At 34.2% G+C, this 19,620-nt stretch overlaps 1 protein-coding gene across 1 annotated transcript in view; it reads right to left on the bottom strand.

Annotated features, from left to right (window-relative positions):
* Nucleotides 1-781: 781 nt before the first annotated feature.
* Nucleotides 782-19,620, bottom strand: part of IQUB (IQ motif and ubiquitin domain containing) — a 56,805-nt gene continuing 37,966 nt past the window's right edge. The window contains exons 8-12 of the mRNA XM_007471290.1: nucleotides 17,950-18,120; nucleotides 16,296-16,472; nucleotides 6,823-7,071; nucleotides 5,936-6,121; nucleotides 782-1,034 (exon numbers count right to left, since the gene is read on the bottom strand). Coding sequence (XP_007471352.1) covers nucleotides 852-1,034; nucleotides 5,936-6,121; nucleotides 6,823-7,071; nucleotides 16,296-16,472; nucleotides 17,950-18,120 — 966 coding nt within the window. The 3' untranslated portion in view covers nucleotides 782-851. The remainder of the gene's footprint in view (nucleotides 1,035-5,935; nucleotides 6,122-6,822; nucleotides 7,072-16,295; nucleotides 16,473-17,949; nucleotides 18,121-19,620) is intronic.

Below are 19,620 nucleotides of genomic sequence, written 5' to 3'. Positions count from 1 at the left end.
CCCTACACACTGCTCACGCTTTATAAGAAGTCCCTTTGTAAAAAAACTCTCCTTGAATTATCCTATTTTGAACGTATTTCCTGTTAAGATTGACTCATATACCGTTGTTCATCATTGTACGTCCCTGACATGCATGTGGTCAAGGTTATTCCTTTGGTTTATTAGGGAAAGGAATTGTTATAGTTTACTTGACCATTTTTATTGTTCTTACAGAGTTTCGTCATTGCCCCACAGGGAGTTTTTCTACCATAGAATAAAATATAGTTCCACTGTTCACCCTGTTTTCCAGTATGGAATGAACTTTTTTGTTTGTTTATAGTTTGTTTTTTCATTGAAATTTTGAGAAGAATGGAAGATGAAAGTAGAAGATAAAATGTGAAGATTCAAATCTCTATATTAAAACATAGCATCTTTTATCCTATATGTAAAGATTTTCATGAAAGAGAATTCTATAATGTTGCCTCTCATCTGTATACTGACTATTCTCCTGTAACTACATTTTTTCTAAAATAAATTTTTTGAGTTAAAAGTTAAGCCTAGCTTTTGTTTGTCTGTTGATTTTAACTATAATATAATGTAGTTGAAATTTTTAAAAATTTTAATGTGAAAGTAAGTAAAAATAAAATGTTCTCTTTAAAATATTAATTTCAGTAACAAAATTATATTTAAACTTAACACTAACAATAAAGCATTTGTATAGGGATGTTTTCTCTTCATACAACTTATGACACTATGAAAAACAATTAAAATCAATAAAAGATAAAATTCTACTTCCGTATCGTGTGACCTCTGTATTACTCTATTAGCAGTGGACAAAAATGCTGATCATCAAACAAATAGTCCTGGATCTTTTAAGGACTAGGCCTGTGGATATCTATAATCTTAGATGTTGGTTCTGATTGATGTTTCTTTCTGATCTCATCTACTTCACCATCACCAAGTAAAAATGAAGCCAGCACTGGAATTTGTGAAAAATAGTTCTTAGCCAGGAAATGTTTGTGTTTGATCTTGTGAATAAACAAGGGTTCATATCCCTGAAAAGAAAAGAAAATCAAATTCTATTAAATGTCACAAATATATTTTGCCAAGTAAAAACACTTTTATGCCTCAGTGCCTTTACTTCTCAGTTCTTTCAGCCCAGAAAACATTTATTCTCACTTTGTCCATCATCTTTCGGGGCTCAGCTTTTATGACGCTTTAACCTGGAAGCCTTTCTTGATTCTCCCTCTGACCTCTCTAAGTCTAAACTAACCCCTCCTTCTTATATACTTGCAAGCACTTTCATGTATTTTAATTGTAATATTTAGTTCATTCTGCCTTGAATTTCACTATTTACTTGCGAGTCTCTTCCATGATGATAAGGAAGGCTCCTTAAAGATTCAAACTGGGTCTTTTTTTTTTTTAATATTTATTTATTTATTTTGGATGCGCTGGGTCTTAGTTGCAGCACAAGGGATCTTTTTTTAGTTGTGGCATGTGGGCTTCTTAGTTGCAGCACTAGTTCCCCAACCAGGGATTGAACCCGGGTCCCCTCCATTGGGAGTATGGAGTCTGACCCACTGAACCACTAGGGAAGTCCCTCACACTGGGTCTTTTTCATACATGTGTGTCTTGGCACCATAAGGTAAAGAGTCAATCAATATTTTTGTGTGAATGCTCTTGTCACCTTAGTTCTCTTTAAATCTATTTCAATACTGATACAATTACCCACTTGAATTTTTTTTTCTAAAATTAGTCCTTCCCTCTATATCTCCAGAGTTCAAAATAAAGATCACAATGGTGCTGTGACAATGTAAGCTTCTCTTTAGTCACCCTTTTTACTACCTTAGATATGAGTCCCTGCACTGTTTCTCTTGTGTTTCTCTTCTGTCTTCTAAATAGAAAATAACATTCCTGCCTTTATCAAATCTTTGTGCCTTTCCATTTTTATTTGTTCATAATTAATTTTTAGGCTTCTTGTCTCTCCACAGCTATAGCAGCACTCTGAACTTTCTCTGTTATGTAGCTTTGCCACATTATAAGACAATCTGTTTTCTAATGAGAGGCGCACACTGCTAGTTGCCAACCCAATATTCATTCTCTCTTGCATTCATATTTAGAGGCCCAACTCTATATAGGGGCCTTATTTTGTATTTTGTGATGTGCTCAGCTTTCTTAGGTTTTATTATAGCTAGGGGTGGCCATATGACAAGTTTCTGACATATATATGTGTGTGTATGTGTATATATATACACACATATATATGGCAGAAATATATATATATATATATTTATATATACACACATGTATACATGTACATTTTTTAAAAAGAAGTCATTGGATAAAGCTTACAGGGAAGCTTTTTAGGAGTGGGAAGTACCTTTAGGCTTTTCCCATATCTAGGAGGGGGATATAATGCAGAAGATGGAAGTAGGTATCTGTCTCTAAGAGTACACAATCATTAGGATTAAAGCCAAAGGTTAACTGTGGCTGAGGAAGAAGTTAGAAGGCCTGGGTTTCTGAGAGCATTGTGGAGCTACCATACAAGTCCCCAGATGCCAAATTCTGGATTCCTACTATATAAGACAACTAACCCCATATTTGATTAAGTCATTATACTGCTTAGTCTGTTATTTGCAGCTAAACTCAAATGCAACTGAAACAATGAAGTATTGCATCCATTACATTTCCTTGCTTTCCCCCAAGCACTTATCACAATATCCGGCAGACTGAAAAGCAAATTCTGGTTGAATTAATAAATACTGTCTATTCTCTTTATTAATCTTTTTTGCTTTTTGTTTTTTTTGGCTGCGTTGGGTCTTTGTTGCTGCGTGCGGGTTTTCTCTAGTTGTGGCAAGCGGGGGCTGCTCTTCATTGTGGTGCGTGGGCTTCTCATTGTGGTGGCTTCTCTTGTTGTGGAGCATGGGTTCTAGGGGCACAGGCTTCAGTAGTTGTGGCAAGTAGGCTCAGTATTTGTGGCACACAGGCTTAGTTGCTCTGCAGCATGTGGGATCTTCCCAGACCAGGGCTCGAACCTGTGTCCCCTGCACTGGCAGGCGGATTCTTAACCACTGAGCCACCAGGGAAGCCCCTCTTCATTAATCTTAATTGACTCTTCTTTTCAACCAAATCACAAATACTACCTGTACCTCCTCCTAAAATTTGTTTTCTGAAAGGTTAGGTATCTCTTTAAGATATCTCCTTACTAAAGATCCTTCCATAGTGTCAAGTCAAGATAAAGAAAGCCCTGGAGAAAAGGAGCCAAAGGATGTGGCATTCTTAAAGAAAGCATTATGTAGAAATATCCTGGGCTTATTTTAAAGTTTCCTCTCTATGGTATATATGTATATATACACAATGGAATATTATTCAGCCGTAAAAAAAAAAAAAGAATGAAATTCCACCATTAGCAACAACACAGATGACCTAGAGAGTATTATACTTAGGGAAATAAGTCAGAGAGAGAAAGACAAATACTCTATATTATCACTTACATGTACAATCTAAAAAATAAAACAAATGTATATAACAAAATAGAAACAGAGTTACAGATACAGAGAAAAAACTAGTGGCTGCCAGTGGGGAAAAGGAAGGCAAGATAGGAGTATGGATTAAGAGGCACAAGCTACTATGTATAAATAAATAAGCAACAAGAATATATTGTACAGCATAGGCAAATATGGCCATTGTTTTATAATAACTTTAAATAGAGTATAATCTGTACAAATATTGAATCACTGTGCTGTACACCTGAAACTAATATAATATTATAAATCAGCTATACTTCAATTTTTTAAAAAAAGTTTCCTCTCTACAGACAAATTCACCAGGTCAAAATACTCATTTAACCTTATTCCAACACTTCTTAGCCCAAATTTCATTCAAGAAATACTAATACATTTCTGTTATACAACATTAAACAAAACATGTAGAGAACTTTATAGGTTTTCAAAGTGCATAAAGGCAAAAAGTAATCATTAAAGATGAGCACATTATGGTACATACAATAAAAGGAACAATAAGTAACTCTTAAAGAATAATATAATATGGAAAAATATCCAATATCCATTATCCCCATTTTATAGATGAGAAAACCGGGGCATTGAGACATTAACAAACTTGCCCACCTTCTCCCATAAGTGACAGAGCCAGAATTCAAAGCTCTAATCTACTCTAATCCTTTATACCAATTTCATGTTTTTCGCTAACCTTTATAAAATTTTGCAAAGCAAAGAAGGAAGGTCTTAATGTCCTGCAGATCATTAGTGACAGAAATGGGGAAATACTGGGTCATGCGTCTTGACTTTAAATCAACTATTGTCCTACTCTGGCCATTGCACACACCAGGAGAAACTGATCTGCCTCATATACAGTTCAAAGAACAGAAGTCTTTTTCCATGCTTTTCCTACAATTTGTATCATGATTGCAGGAGTCAAGATTATTTTAATTTTTGAGTATTTTTTTACTCAGTGAGATAGCAAATACCTCTGTGCATTTAGGAAATTCTGGAAATTACCACAGGACATAAACTATTCTTTAAGTAGGCTGAATATTAACACTTAAAAGATTACACCAGCCCAAAACCATAAAAAGGCAAATTTTTTAGCTTGTCTGAAATGACAATTATATTTGAAGTCATTTATTTATTTACACTAGGGTTGCCTGGCGTAAATCGAGCTCTATTCACAGAAATTCAATAAGATCCTGAGATTAGAAATGCATGTGAATAGAACATTTACTTTGATACTGCAGTAATTTGATTAAATACACAAAGGGAGTTGTGTGCATTAATTGAAGAAGCAGTGGAATATCAGCTTTGGGAATGAACTCCAATCCCACTACGGGTCCTATATGAAACACTATTGCTAGTATTGGCTAGGCTTTCAGTGATTAAATATTTATGAGGCAGCTTGGTTTACTAAATATAATATTTAACATAGCTTCACTTTCTTGTTACCCTTTCCTTCAGTCCCTAGAGTAACATTTTTCTTAGCCTGACTTCTAATGGAAAATTATTCAAAAAAGTTAAAACTTTCACTAGTTTCTCCTCTTTACTCCTTCCCCTTCCCTAATAAAAATACAGGCAGGAAATAGCACGATTCAAAATGACTATTATATTTGAAGTCATTTCTTTATTTTCCCTTAGCTGACATCTTGCATGGAATTAAAGTACAGCAATTTAATCAGTAGAAGGCAGAGAATCAATATCAGCTGTTGGGATCATAGGCTTGCTTAGTATAAATGGAGCTTTCGGGGAACTCATCAGGGACCCCTCAATTCTGTTCATCAAAATGTTTTACAGATTGCATCTTATAAATTACTGGAATTAAATGGTATTTAATTTTTACAGTGCTTTCCCCACTCCTAGTTAATTGGAAGCAAATGAAAAATGAAGCCTCAGAACTATACCTTATCAGTATAATTGTCATTTAGGGCACAAAATTATGAACAGAATTTATCTGAGAATCTACCGTGCTTTTAGGCAGACTTGTGATGATTAATCAAAGGACAGACTTTAGGCTTCAAAATACCTATCTGGTGATAATATTCATTTATTCATTCAACAAATACTTATTAATTCCCTAGTCTGTGACACTGTTGTAGGTATTAGAGATATAGACACAAATAAACTAAACAATATCCCTGTTCTTATGGAATTTACTGTGGAACTAATGTGCTTGAACTTGCTATTAGGAGGGTCTGGTTTCATGTTAGGTACTTGAAAGACTTTCAGATGTCTTATCTTTACCTTTTAAGTGTCTTAGCTTCCTTTCAATTTTAATCTCTGCCATACATACCATCCATGTATTTTGTTACTGTTATCCATGGGTTCTCTGTTTCTTAATCCAATGGAAGTATTTAACTTATGCATGGAATGTAGTAAAAGGCAGTCAAGTTACCTCTAATAATTCCAATGACCAAATTAAGGTCCCAAAAAAAGTCTGACCTCCTTACCTCTTCAACACTCTTTAGCTTGAGATGAGTAGTGCCTTCATCTTTGGTAAGAAGAATGCAGTTCCAGGGCGACCACTCCAAGGACTTATCCCACCTGACCATGACCAGATCATTGAGATCGTTCCAGGCACTGAGCACTGACTGGGATGCCCAGATGTGCTCAGTCAGGTACTGAATATCTTGTAGCTGCATGTCAAAACATTTGTGAAAAACAATGTTTTCTTCTAAACATAAAATTTTAAATTATTCTATTACTTGAGAAAACAAATTATACTGAGTATATTTTTTAAAGGAAAACATTACTCCTGAGGTTTTCTGCACACATAGCTTATTTCTCATCAAATCTCTGCTCATTCTGCCCAAATCATAATATGTTACCAATTTCACAGTCATGACTGCATCTTTAACCCAGAGTAAGCTGTGTATATTTCTTCCAATATGCTAATTTTGCCTTACATTTATATAGTATTAAGTACTTTTCAAAATTCATTAGTAACTATCATCTTATCCTCAGGGTTACTGCAGATCATTTTATTCCCATTTTACAAATGAGGAAATTAAGATTTAATAAAGAATAAGCAAGTCACTTAGCGTTATTAAAAACTTCATTGTTTTAATGAAAAAAGCGGGAAAAGGGAAGAAATGAAATAACTGTTTTAAAACTTTTAAAAAAAATTTTAAACCATATTAGCTAAGGCTCTTGAAATGACTTTCTGTCACAAGGTCTGCATATATAAACTCAGAATTGCCAGAGAGGCAAGCTTCACAAAGAATAAACATAGGAAGGAGAAACATTATTTTAATAGGTTTGGATGGGAAAGCAGAAATCTTTTCTGTAAAATCAATGGACAAATTTCATCCATGATTGGCAACATTTACTATCATACCTGCATCAGGAAAGCAATTTTAGAATCATCTTCATAATCAGCTTCTGAATAGTAAAGTCGTTGAAGTAAACATTTGTACTTCAAACATGATTCTCGTTTTTGAGTCTCATTGTCAAGGTTAATGCAGTGACGACAGCGGTAAATGTGGTGTGAGGTGGATGATACAGCAAACTCTGTAGAAGGCAAATAGAGCTGGCAACTGAGGCAAAAGTAAATCTTCTTATAAAACTTCAGTGGGTCTTGAGGGACCTGAAAGAAAGAAAGAAAGAAAGAAAAAGAAAGAAAGAAAGAAAGAAAGAAAGAAAGAAAGGAAGGAAGGAAGGAAGGAAGAAAGAAAGAAAGGAAGAAAGAAAAAGAAAGAAAAAGAAAGAAAGAAAGAAAGAAAGAAAGGAAGGAAGGAAGGAAGGAAGAAAGAAAGAAAGGAAGAAAGAAAAAGAAAGAAAAAGAAAGAAAGAAAGAAAGAAAGGAAGGAAGGAAGGAAGGAAGGAAGGAAAGAAGGAAAGAAAGAAAAGAAAGAAAAGGAAAGAAAGAAAGAAAGGAAAGAAAGAGAAAGAAAGAAAGAAAAAGAAAAGAAAGAAAGAAAGGAAGAAAGGAAGAAAGAAACTGTAACAGCCAGGCCAAATGCTAAGGGCTAATTTATCTTAGAATGAGATAACAAGTTGGTTAATTTTAAAGTCATATTTTTTCCTTAACTTCCTACTCTATGCAAAATTTAAATTTCAAGTAGTATTCATTTACCCTGCCAAAATATTAAAAATCTCTATTATTCATAAACTTTTAGATATACATGGTAAAATCACCTAGAAAATTAACTGACTGAAAAAAATGAGTCGGTAGAGGCTTTGAGTTGCAATAGTAAGAAAACTTCCCAAGAAGAAAAGAAAAGAAAGTGCTTTGGCACTTATTTTTAAGAATTTAGATTTTTGGTGCTATGCTGTGTTAATTATTTTTACAGGCAATAGCTAGATTCACACAGAAATTAAAGCCCACTAAACCAAGTGTTCTCATTTCATTTATCTTAACACTAAATTTAGATTGGCTCAGTTATCAATATTCAAAATTTGAAATTCTGCATTATATGGTAGTTCTATTTTTAATTTTTTGAGGACCCTCCATAATGCTACATTTCCACTAACAGTGCACAAGGATTCCCTTTTTTCCACATCCGTGCCAACACTTGTTACCCTCTGTCTTTTTGAGTAGACATTTTAACTTTGGTGAGATGATATTTCACTGAGCTTTTGATTTGCATTTCTTTGATTAGTGATAATGAGCACTTTTTCATGTACATGTTGGCCATTTGTATGTCTTCTTTGGGAAAATGTTTATTCAGGTCCTTTGCCCATTTTTAAATTGGATTAAAATTATTTTGTTATTGAGTCGTACATGCTGTTTTTGATACTAACTCATCGGATAAATGGTTTGCAAATATTTTCTCCCATTCCATAGGTTGCTTTCAATTTGTTGAATTCTTTCCTTTGTTGTGCAAAAACTTTTTAGGTTGATAAAATCCCATTCGTCTATTTTTGCTGTTGTTGCCTTTGCCTTTGGTGTCACGAGCAAAAAATTGTTGCCAAAGCCAATGTCAAGAAACATTTCCCCTATGTTTTCTTCTAGTAGATTTACAGTTTCTGGTTTTACATTTAAATAATTAATCCATTTTGAGTCGACTTTTGTATGTGGTGTGAGATAAGGGCCCAATTTCATTTCTTTTGCATGTGGCTGTCCAGTTTTCCCAACACCATTTATTGAAGAGACTGTCCTTTCCCCGTTGTGTATTCTTGGCTCCTTTGTTGTAAATTAATTGACCATATAAGTATGGGTTAATTTCTGGGCTCTCGATTCTGTTTCATTGACCTATGTGTCTGTTTTTATGCCAATAATATACTGTTTTGATTACTATAGCACTATAGCACTGTAATATAGTTTGAAATCAGGAAGCGTGATGCCTCCAGCTTTGCTCTTCTTTCTCAAGATTGCTTTGGTTACTCTGGGTCTTTTGTGTTTCCATACAAATTTTAGGATTTTTTTTTTTTCTATCTCTGTGAAAAATGCCATTGGAATTTTGATAGGCATTGATTGCACTGAAGCTGTAGATCACTTTGGGTAGTAAATATTAATTCTTCCAAAATTTTCTTAAATACAAAACAAACAATAAAAGCATGATCCATTTTAAAACTGAACAAATTGAATGTCATCAAAACAAAAACTTCTGCTCTGTTAGAGATACGGTTAAGAGAATAAAAAGACAAGCCACAGACTGAGAAAATATTTGCAAGTCATGTGTCTTACAAAGGACTTATATGCAAAATATATTAAAAATTTCAATAACGAGAAAATAAGCAACTCAACTGAAAAAATGGGAGTGACAAAAGATATGTAGAGACACTTCACCAAAAAGATATATGCATGTCAAAAACATGCATGAAAAGATGCTTAATATTATTACTCATTGGGAAAATGCAGATTAAAATACTACACACCTATTAGAATTCCAAAAATGAAATAAAAACTGACAATACCAAGTGCTGACAAGGATGCAAAGCAACTGGAACTCTCATACATTGCAGATGGAGTACAACATGGTATAATCAGTTTGGAAAAATGTTTGGCAGTCTTTATAAAGGTAAATATGCATTTACCATATGACTCAACAATCCCACTTACAAGGTATTTAACCCCAAACAACCAACTTACACAAAAACTCACAATTGAGTGTTCGTAGTGACTTTATTCACAAAAGCCCAAAACTCTAAACAATTTAATGTCCTACAATTGTAAACAGATAAACTCTGGCACACCCAGACCATAAAAATATTATTCAGTTATAACAAAAAACTAATGATACACTAAAAAAATATGGGTGAATATCAAATACAATGTGCTAAATGAAGGAAGCCAGTCTCGAAAGACTACAGGCATACCTTGGAGATATTGCAGGTTCAGTTTCAGACCACTGAAATAAAACGAATAATAGCAATAAAGCAAGTCACACGAGTTTTTTTGTTTCCCAGTGCATATAAAGTTATGTTTACACTATACTGTAGTCTGTTAAATGTGCAATAGCATTAAGTCTAAAAAAACAATGTACATAATGAAAAATACTTTATTGCTTCAAGATGCTATCATCTGAGTCTTCTTTTTTCTGGTGAAGGGTCTTGCCCTCCTTAAGGGCTACTGACTGGTCAGGGTGATGATTGCTGAAGTTTGGGGTAGCTGTGGCAGCTTCTTAAAATAAGACAACAATCAAGTTTGCTGCACTGATTGACTCTTCCTTTCATTATGCTAATGGTTTCTCAGTAGCATGCAATACTGTTTGACAGCATTTTACCCACAGTAGAACTTCTTTTAAAATTGGATGACTCCTCTCAAACCTTGCCACTGCTTCATCAACTAAGTTTATGTAATATTCTAAATCATTTGTTGTGATTCCAACAATCTTCACGGCATCTTCACCAAAAGTAGATTCCATTCCAATAAACCACTTTATTTGCTCAGCCATAAGAAGCAACTCCTCATTTACTAAAGTTTTATCATGAGTTGGAGCAATTCAATTACATCTTCAGGCTCCCCTTCTAATTCTAGTTCTCTTGCTAGTCTCACCACATCTGCAGTTACTTCCTCCACTAAAGTCTTGAATCCATCAAAGTCATCCATGAGGGATGGAATAAACTTCTTCCAAACTCCTGTTAATGTTGATATTTTGACCTCCTCCCATGGGTCACAAATGCTCTTAATGGCATCTAGAATGATGAATCCTTTCCAGAAGGTTTTCAATTTACTTTGCCCACATCCATCAGAGGAGTCATTATCTATGGCAGCTATAGCCTTATGAAATGTATTTATTTATTTATTTTAAAAAATTATTGAAATATAGTTTATGTACAATATTATGTTAGTTTCAGATGTTCTACATAATGATTTAACATTTGCATACAATATGAAATGATCATCTGGATAAGTCTAGTAACCACCTGTCCCAGTACAAAGTTATTACAATATTATTGATCATATTCCTTATGCTGTATATTACCTCCCTGTGACTTATTTACTACATAACTAGAGGTTTGTACCTCCTAATCCCCCTCAACTATTTTGCCCCCCCCCCGGCCCCAACGCTCTTACTTCTGGCAATCACCTGTTTGTTCTCTGTATCTACAAGTCTCTTTTCGTTTTGCTTTTTTTTACTTTTTAGATTCTACTTATAAGTGAGGTTGTGCAGTATTTTTCTTTCTCTGTCTGACTTATTTCACTTAACATAATACCCTCTAGATCCATCCATGTTGTAGCCAATGGTAAGATCTCACCTTTATGCCTAATACTGCATTGTGTGTGTGTTGGTGTGTATACACACACACACACACACACACACACACACACACACACCACATCTTCTTTATCCATTTGTCTTTCAATAGATAATTAGCTTGCTTCCATATCTTGGCTATTATAAACAGTGCTGCAATGAATACTGGAATACATATATCTTTTCAAATTAGTCTGTTTGTTTTCTTTGGGTAAATACACAGAAGTGAAACTGCTGGGTTACATAGCAGTTCTATTTTTAATTTTTTGAGGAACCTCCACATTGTTTTCCATAGCGGCTGTACCAATATAAATTCTACCAACAGTACACAAGGGTTCCCTGTTCTCCGTATCCTCACCAACCCTTGTTATTTGTTGTCTTTTTGATGATGGCTCTTTCACAGGTGTGAGGTGATATCTCATGGTGGTTTTGATTTGCATTTCCCCGATGATTAGTGATGTTGAGCAGATTTTCACGCGTCTGTTGGCCATCTGTATGTCTTCCTTGGAAAAACGTCTATTCAGGTCCTATGCCCATTTTTAATCCTGTTGTTTGTTTTTGATGTTGGGTTGTATACATTCTTTGTATATTTTGGATATTAACCTCTAATTAGACATTTCATTTGGAAATATCTTCTCCCATTCAGTATGCTGCCTTTTCACTTTATTGATAGCTTCATTCACTGTGCAAAAGATTTTTAGTTTGATGTACTCCCATTTACTTATTTTTAGCTTTGTTTCCCTTGCCTGAGGACACGTATCCAAAAAATACTTCTAAGGCGGATGTCAAAGAGCATACTGCCTAGGTTTTCTTCTAAGAGTTTTAAGGTTTCAGGTTTTACATTTAAGTCTTTATTCCATTAAGTTGATTTTTGTATTTGGTGTGATAAAGTAGTCCAGTTTGATTCTTTTGCATGTGGCTGTCCAGTTTTCCCAACACCATTTATTGAAGAGACTGTCTTTTCCCCCAGTGTGTATTCTTGCCTTCTTTGTCATAGATTAATTGTCCATATAAATGTGGGTTTGTTTCTGGGCTCTCTATTCTGTTTCACTCATCTATGGATCTGTTTCTGTGCCAGTACCATACTGTTTTGATTACTGTAGCTTTGGAGTCTGAAGTCAAGGAGCATGATACCTCCAGCTGTGTTCTTCTTTCTCAAGATTGTTTTGACTACTCAAAGTCTTTTGTGTTTCCACACACATTTTAGAGCTATTTGTTCTAGTTCTGTGGAAAATGCCCTTGGAATTTTGAAAGGGGTTGCATTAAATCTGTAGATTGCCTTGGATATTATGTGATTTTAACAATATTAATTCTTCCATTTGTTTATGTCATCTTCAATTTCTCTCATCAATGTCATAGTTTTCTGAGTACCAGTTTTACCTCGTTGGTTAGATTTATTCCTAGGTATTGTATTCTCTTTGATGTAATTATAAATGGGATTGTTTTCTTAATTTCTCTTTCTGAGGGTTTGTTATTAGTGTATAGATATGCAATAGATTTCTGTATATTAATTTTGTATCCTGCAACTTTACTGAATTCATTGATGAATTCTAATAGTTTTTTGGTGTTATCTTTAGGATTTTCTCTACATAGTATCATGTCATCTGCAAATAGTGATAGTTTTACTTCCTTCTTTCCAATTTGAATTCCCTTCATTTCTTTCTCTTGTACGATTACTGTGGTTAGGATTGCCAACACTATGTTGAATAAAAGTGGCAAGAGTGGGCATCCTTGTCTTGTTCCTATCTTAGAGGAAATGCTTTCACCTTTCCACTACTATGATGTTGGTTGTAGCTTTGTCATATATGGCCTTTATTATGTTGAGGTATGTTCCCTCTATACACTTTGTTGAGAGTTTTTATCACAGATGAATGTTGAAGTTTGTCAAAGCTTTTTCTGCATCTGTTGAATTGATCTTATAATTGTCATTCTTCATTTTGTTAATGTGGTGTATCACACTGATTTGCAGCATTGAACCATTCTTGCATCCCAGAGATAAATCCCACTTGGTCACGGTGTATGATCCTTCCACTGTGTTACTGAATTCGGTTTGCTAACATTTTGCTGAGGACTTTTGCATCTATGTTCATCAGTGATATTGGCGTGTAATTTTCTGTGATGTCTTTGTCTGGTTTCAGTATCAGGGTGATGCTGGCCTCATAGAATGAGTTTGGAAGTATTCCTTCCTCTTCAGTTTTTTGGAGTAGTTTGAGAAGGAGAGATGTTAACTCTTCTTTAAATGTTTGGTAGAATTTCCTGTGAAGCAGTCTAGGCCTGAACTTTTATTTGTTGGGAGTTTTTGATTACTGATCAATTTCATTACTGGTAATTGGTCTGTTCATATTTTCTATTTCTTCCAGGTTCAGTCTTGGGAGATTGTATGTTTCTAGGAATTTATCCAGTTCTTCTAGGTTGTCCACTTTATTGGTGTGTAATTGTTCATAAGAATTTCTTATGATCCTTTCATTTCTGTGGTGTTGGTTGTAACCTCTCTTTCATTTCTGATTTTATTGATTTGGCCCCTTGTTTTTTCTTGATGAGTCTGGCAAAAAGTTTATCAATTTTGTTTATCTTTTCAAAGAACCAGCTCTTAGTTTCATTGATATTAGTCTCTTTATTTCTGCTCTGATTTGTATTATTTCTTTCCTTCTACTAACTTTAGGTTTTGTTTCTTCTTCTTTTTCTAGTTCCTTTAGGTGTAATGTTAGGTTGTTTATTTTGAGATTTTTCTTATTTCCTGATGTAGGCTTGTATCACTATCAGCTTCCTTCTTAGAACTGCTTCTGCTAAATCCCATTGATTTTGGATCACTGTCTTTCCATTTTTATTGTCTCCACGTATTTTTTTTATTTCCTCTTTGATTTATTCAGTGACCCATGTTTAGCAGCATATTATTTAACCTCCAAATATTTTTACTTTTTGTAATTTTTTTTCTTGCAGTTAATTTCTAGTCTCATAGCATTGTGGTTGGAAAAGATGCTTGATATGATTTCAATATTCTTAAATTTATTGAGACTTGGTATTAACCTTCATAAAAATAAAGAGAGTTAGGGCTTTGCTCTGGAAGAGGCTTTGGCTTATGGAAATGTTATGGCTGGTTTGATCTTCTATCTAGACCATTCAAATTCTCTCCATATCAGCAATAGGGCTGTTTCATTTTCTCAGCACTCATGTGTTCACTGAAGTAGCACTTTTAATTTCCTTCAAGAACTTTTCCTTTGCATTTACAAGTTGACTAACTATTTAGTGCAAGAGGCTTAACTTTTGGCCTATTTCAGCTTTCGACAAGCCTTCCTCACTAAGTTTAATCATTTCTAGCTTTAAATTCTCCAATTTAAAGGGAGAGGTGTGCAACTCTTCCTTTCACTTGAACTCTTAGAGGCTGTTGTAGGGTTATTAATTGGCCTAATCTCAATAATGTAGTGTCTCAGGGGATAGGGAAACCTGAGGAGAGGGAGAGAGTTGGAAGTACCACCAGTTGGTGGAGCAGTCAGGACACACACACGTCAATTAAGTCCGCTGTTTTATGTGGGTGAGGTCCATAGTGCCCCAAAACAATTACAATAGTAACATCAAAGATCAGTGACCACAGATCACCATAACAAATATAACAATAATGAAAAAGCCTGAAACATTCCAAGAATTACAAAAATGTGACACAGAGACACAAAGTGAGCAAATACTCTTAGAAAAATTGTGCCAACAGACTTGCTCGATGCAGGGTTGTCACAACCTTCAATTTGTAAAAAAAAAAAAAAAAAAAAAGAAAAAGAAAAAGAACACATACACAGTATCTGCAAAGCTCAGTAAAGTGAAGTGCAATAAGACATGGTATACTTGCACATAGCATATCATTCCATTTATGTGACACTCTAGGTTAGGTATGACTATAGAAATAAAATTCCGATCAGTGTTTGCCAAGGGTTAGGTAGCCAGGGGAAGGGCTGATTACAAAGTAGCAGCATGAGAGAATTTGGGGGAGGTGATAAGACTATTTTTTATGTTGACTGTGCTGTTGGCTGTTGATTGTATGACTCTGAATTTGTCAAAACTCACCAAAAAGATTGCATTTTACCAAAGGTAAATTTAAAAAGTGAATAAAATGATTCAATGTTATATGAATGTGTAGAATATTAAATTCTATTATACTACTGCAAGCATATAAAAACTGAGTAGGTCTATAGAAGACTAAAAGGTAGCTTGGAAAAATGAAACACCGATGTGAATAAGAAATAATTCAATGGTCAACTTTTCTCTTGAACTTCTGTTATATTTTGAAATTATCTTGCAATACAGTTAAGTTTCAAAACTTCATTAAAAAGAAAGAATATAAAAAATAAACAATTTTAATTTTTCTAAAAATTTTCACTAAATATTGAGATTTTGTTTATGTTAAAAAAGCAAAATACATGTTTAGTCAGCTTCTTAAATAGATTATTAGTCTAAACATAATCACTGGAACAAAATGCTGTTTCAAATTCTTTAGCAAACCACCCCCCCCAAAAACTTTACTAAAGGTGTTTTAAATAGTTTTGCAAAGTAAGAAGGCAGAAAGGCACTTATCTTGGCTTTAGAGAGAAAAATCCCCAAAGAAGGCTAAACATGTTAGAGTTGGAAAAGGTAGTTTAATTCAGATACGTGTTACATTTGAAGTTCTCGCAGGATATCTATGTGGATCTGTTCAGTAATAATTATAACTCCGTGTTAAGTATTATAAAGGAACACAAACAGGTGTATGTAGAATCTCAGATATGAAGAGTTTAACTTTCTCTGAGGCCTAATGAAGGAAGGTACATGTGAATTGAGACTTAGAAAATGAAGAGGGGTTGGCTGGGTAAAGTAGGGGACAGCATTCCAAATGGAAGCAACAGTACGTGGAAAAGCATGATGGTGTGAGAGATCATGACGTGCTCCACACACTGTAATGTTCAACTGGATATTTAATCCAGAGAGTAGGAGAGAATTCATGCTTGGAAATACAAACAGAGAAAGTTAAATGATTCATTTATCAACAAAAAATATCATTCACAGGAGATTTCACCAATAAGATGGTCTTCCACATGGACCCCCTAGTAAAGTATTAAAGCAAAATCTGCATATACTTCGACTTACTATAGCACGTCTTAGTATTTTGATAAAGGAATACAGGGAAGAAAAGGTAGAGTACCTTCAGGTGTCTTGCAACTTCTGGATTAAACAGAGGTGTTTTGATGTAATGAAAAAAGAGTGTTGCAATCCTTTTTCTGAGTCCTTCAAGGTTCTCATGCTTGACTCCTCTCATCATAAGGTCAACTTCCCTGTCAATCAATTCTAGAATTTCCTGAGTCAGTTTACATTCATGTTCCTGTGTAAAACACAACCATATTCAGTATAGAATTTTAAAAATCACTAGTTTTTAAAATTATCACCCAAACAAACTGAAAACTACATCCCAAAGGTAACAAAACATTGCTGACATAAGTATAAATTGGTGCCACTAATTTAGAAAAAATTTTGACATTATCTAGTAGAACTTAAGATATGCATAATCTACAACCCAGCAATTCTACTCTTAAGTGCTTTAAAAAATGTGCATGGAGTCATCGTTCACACCAGCTCAAAATTAGAAACAGCTAAATATCCATAAATAAATTGATTACATAAATAATGACGGCTTATTCATACAGTAGAATATTACCTGATATATGGACATGAATTAACTAGAGCTATATACAGTAACAAGTTTAAATCTTACAAATTAATGTTGAGCAAATGAAGCAAGGCACAAAATAATACATACAGTCTCATTCCATTTAAATAAAATCCAAAAATAAACAACACTACACCATATTATTTAGAGATGTATACAGAGGTGGTAACTATGAAGAAAAATCAAGGAAATGACTACCATGAAAGTCTGTATGGTAATTACTTTTAGAGGACGAGAGGGTGAGTTGCAGATATGAAGAGAAAGGGGGACGTTGGCAATGTCCTGTTTTGGGGCCAGAGGGCAGTAACAAGATTGGTGGTTTTATATTTGCTAAACTATACACGTATGTTTTATACATTTTTTTCTGCATGTTTATATAATTCACAATAATCTTTAACAAAGTAATAGAAATGATGGTGATTGAATAAGAAAGCCCAAGTAAGAGTGAAGTGATTAAAGTAGAAGGATTTAGAAGTAATAAAATAGAAGTAAGTTGCTCCGACTGCCCAAGAGGGACTACAAAAACCATAGTTTGAATGAAGGAGTCAGAGGGTAACGTCAGTAACTGTAAAATAATGCTCTTCTCTTCTTTTTAATATGTACTTGGTATGGCTAATTCAAGAGTCTGCATCAGTGGTCTTTGACCCTGAGGGCACATTAGAATGACCTAGGGAAGATTTTAAAAGATTTTAACAGTGCCCTCACACTTGAGAATTTGATTTAACTGCTCTGAAATGGGGCCTAGATATCATTCCTATTCATTTATTCTCATACTCTCTCTCCCTAATTGCTGTTTTATTGAACTGAGTTGAGTACTAATCTCATGCTGTATATATCTACATTCATTGCAAAGTTAAGGATACATTTACATTTAGAATATTCATTGTGTTATATTTACTTTTGTATGTGTCATAATATATAGTTTGAGAACCTGTAGATAAATGTTAATGCATAAACCATATCCTCCCCCAATTATACCCAAACAATATAGTTGTTCACAAAATAAAATTCATATATATAGACATTTATTATCTTTATAATTACTTAATACAAACCATCTTGTTTATGTTAGTATTCAATTTTTTTATTGATAGTGGTAGTGATACCCAAAAACTAAGAGAAACTAACGTACCTTTACAGTATGTTTGAGTGTTAACAGCACATCCAGTCTCTCATCTTGAGAGATATTTTTCAGCATAATGCAGTTATAGATGTTTTGCAGCTCTCTGGCTCTGATGGTGAATTGTGTATCCATCTCAATTATTTTGCCATCAAATGTTCTCCATAGCTTTGGAGCTGAACACTTAAAAATAATGTTTATAATTATCAGTTAATTAAAGGTTCAAAAATAATTTTGTTCCTTCTACTATAAGTTAACCTTATTATCATGTGCTTTATGGAATAAAACTATCACTAAAACTTAAGAAAATTATTTGAAGAATTTGTAGACCATGGGAAAGTAAAACAATTTAGGGAAAAAAATGAGAGAGAGCTTTAGTCTGCAGAAGTACAAACACTTCCTCAGGATTCAGAATTTGCTACTAATTGGTAATAACTAGTATGATGGTTAGCTTGATGGATTTATGAAATAACCCCTGGGGAACAAAGCATGCTATTTAGAATGCTAAAAAAATGATCTACTTGGTTCAGTTATACTGAGTTGTATGAAGGTGTCTTGATCATGCCTTGCCAATTGAGAACAACCCTTGTGGAACAATGATTACAATCCTCAAGGCGTTAAACCTACAGATATAGCAATATGGGACTCAGTTACAGTTCTGTTTCCTATAAAAATAAATCTCTAACAAGTCCACAGTTCTTCACAAAGCAGATGTCCATAGGGAAGCAGCTGTATTTAGCTATTTTAGCAGTGCTGTGGCCCCTGCCTCCCTGACAATGGCTAAGATTCTCACTTCCTACTTCCAAATCTGGCTTGATGCCTCCCAACATAGCCCGTCTCCTGAACTGAGGGTCAAAGATGGAGCTAACTTGCCCTGAAGCTCATGTGAGGAGTCCCAGGCTAAGAATTCAGAGACAGGAAATGGAGTGAGTCCTCCACTGACTCAGGACCACAACCAAATATTTAAAGACTATGTTTGCCAGTGCTTTTGTTCCCTCCTACTCAAACTATTGAGACTTTAAGAGAAGATGCATCGACCTAGAAAGAGCACAGTGAAAATTCACTGACTCTTCTACTTTAAGGTATAAAGCTGCTCAGTTTCTTTCCCTGATTATAATCTATCAAAAAGGAGGCTACGTTGATCACGGTTTCTAACTGTCCAAATGCTGCAGTTTTGTAGACTGATTGGTAATTGCTTTGGAGACCTGTAGTCCAATTTATGCCATACTTGCAAGCATTTAAATCTTAGATTTGATATAATTTAAAGTTTAAATAGAAGCCCATGTATCACAATAAATCATCAGGAATGTAGAACAGCCAAATAGAGAAACCGCTTAAGGCTGTATTTAGTATGATAGTAGTATGAATTTTTAGTTACAGCCTCAATTTACCTTTAATTATTTTACATTTCATATTAGCTAAATTACATTGAAAACTACAAAGCTACCATTTAACAACTATATTTGATATGTTTTCAAAGTAATGGCATCATTTTCTGATAAAAGGTAAAATGAATGTTGTGCAGAGCTAGGAATCTTCATCAGAAACTTTAGATCCTCAGTTCTAGTTTTAATCTAGCAAATGAGAAGCTGCAGCCCTATGATTAGTTTCTATTTTTAAGTCATAAATCTAATATTAAATAATATAGAGTTAATTAGCAGATTGATAAAATTAATTAAATTT

The sequence above is a fragment of the Lipotes vexillifer genome, unplaced genomic scaffold (assembly GCF_000442215.2).
Source record: "Lipotes vexillifer unplaced genomic scaffold, Lipotes_vexillifer_v1.1 scaffold618, whole genome shotgun sequence".
Lineage (NCBI taxonomy): Eukaryota > Metazoa > Chordata > Mammalia > Artiodactyla > Lipotidae > Lipotes > Lipotes vexillifer.
Note: the sequence above shows the minus strand (reverse complement) of the source record. Positions and strands in the feature narration are given on the sequence as shown.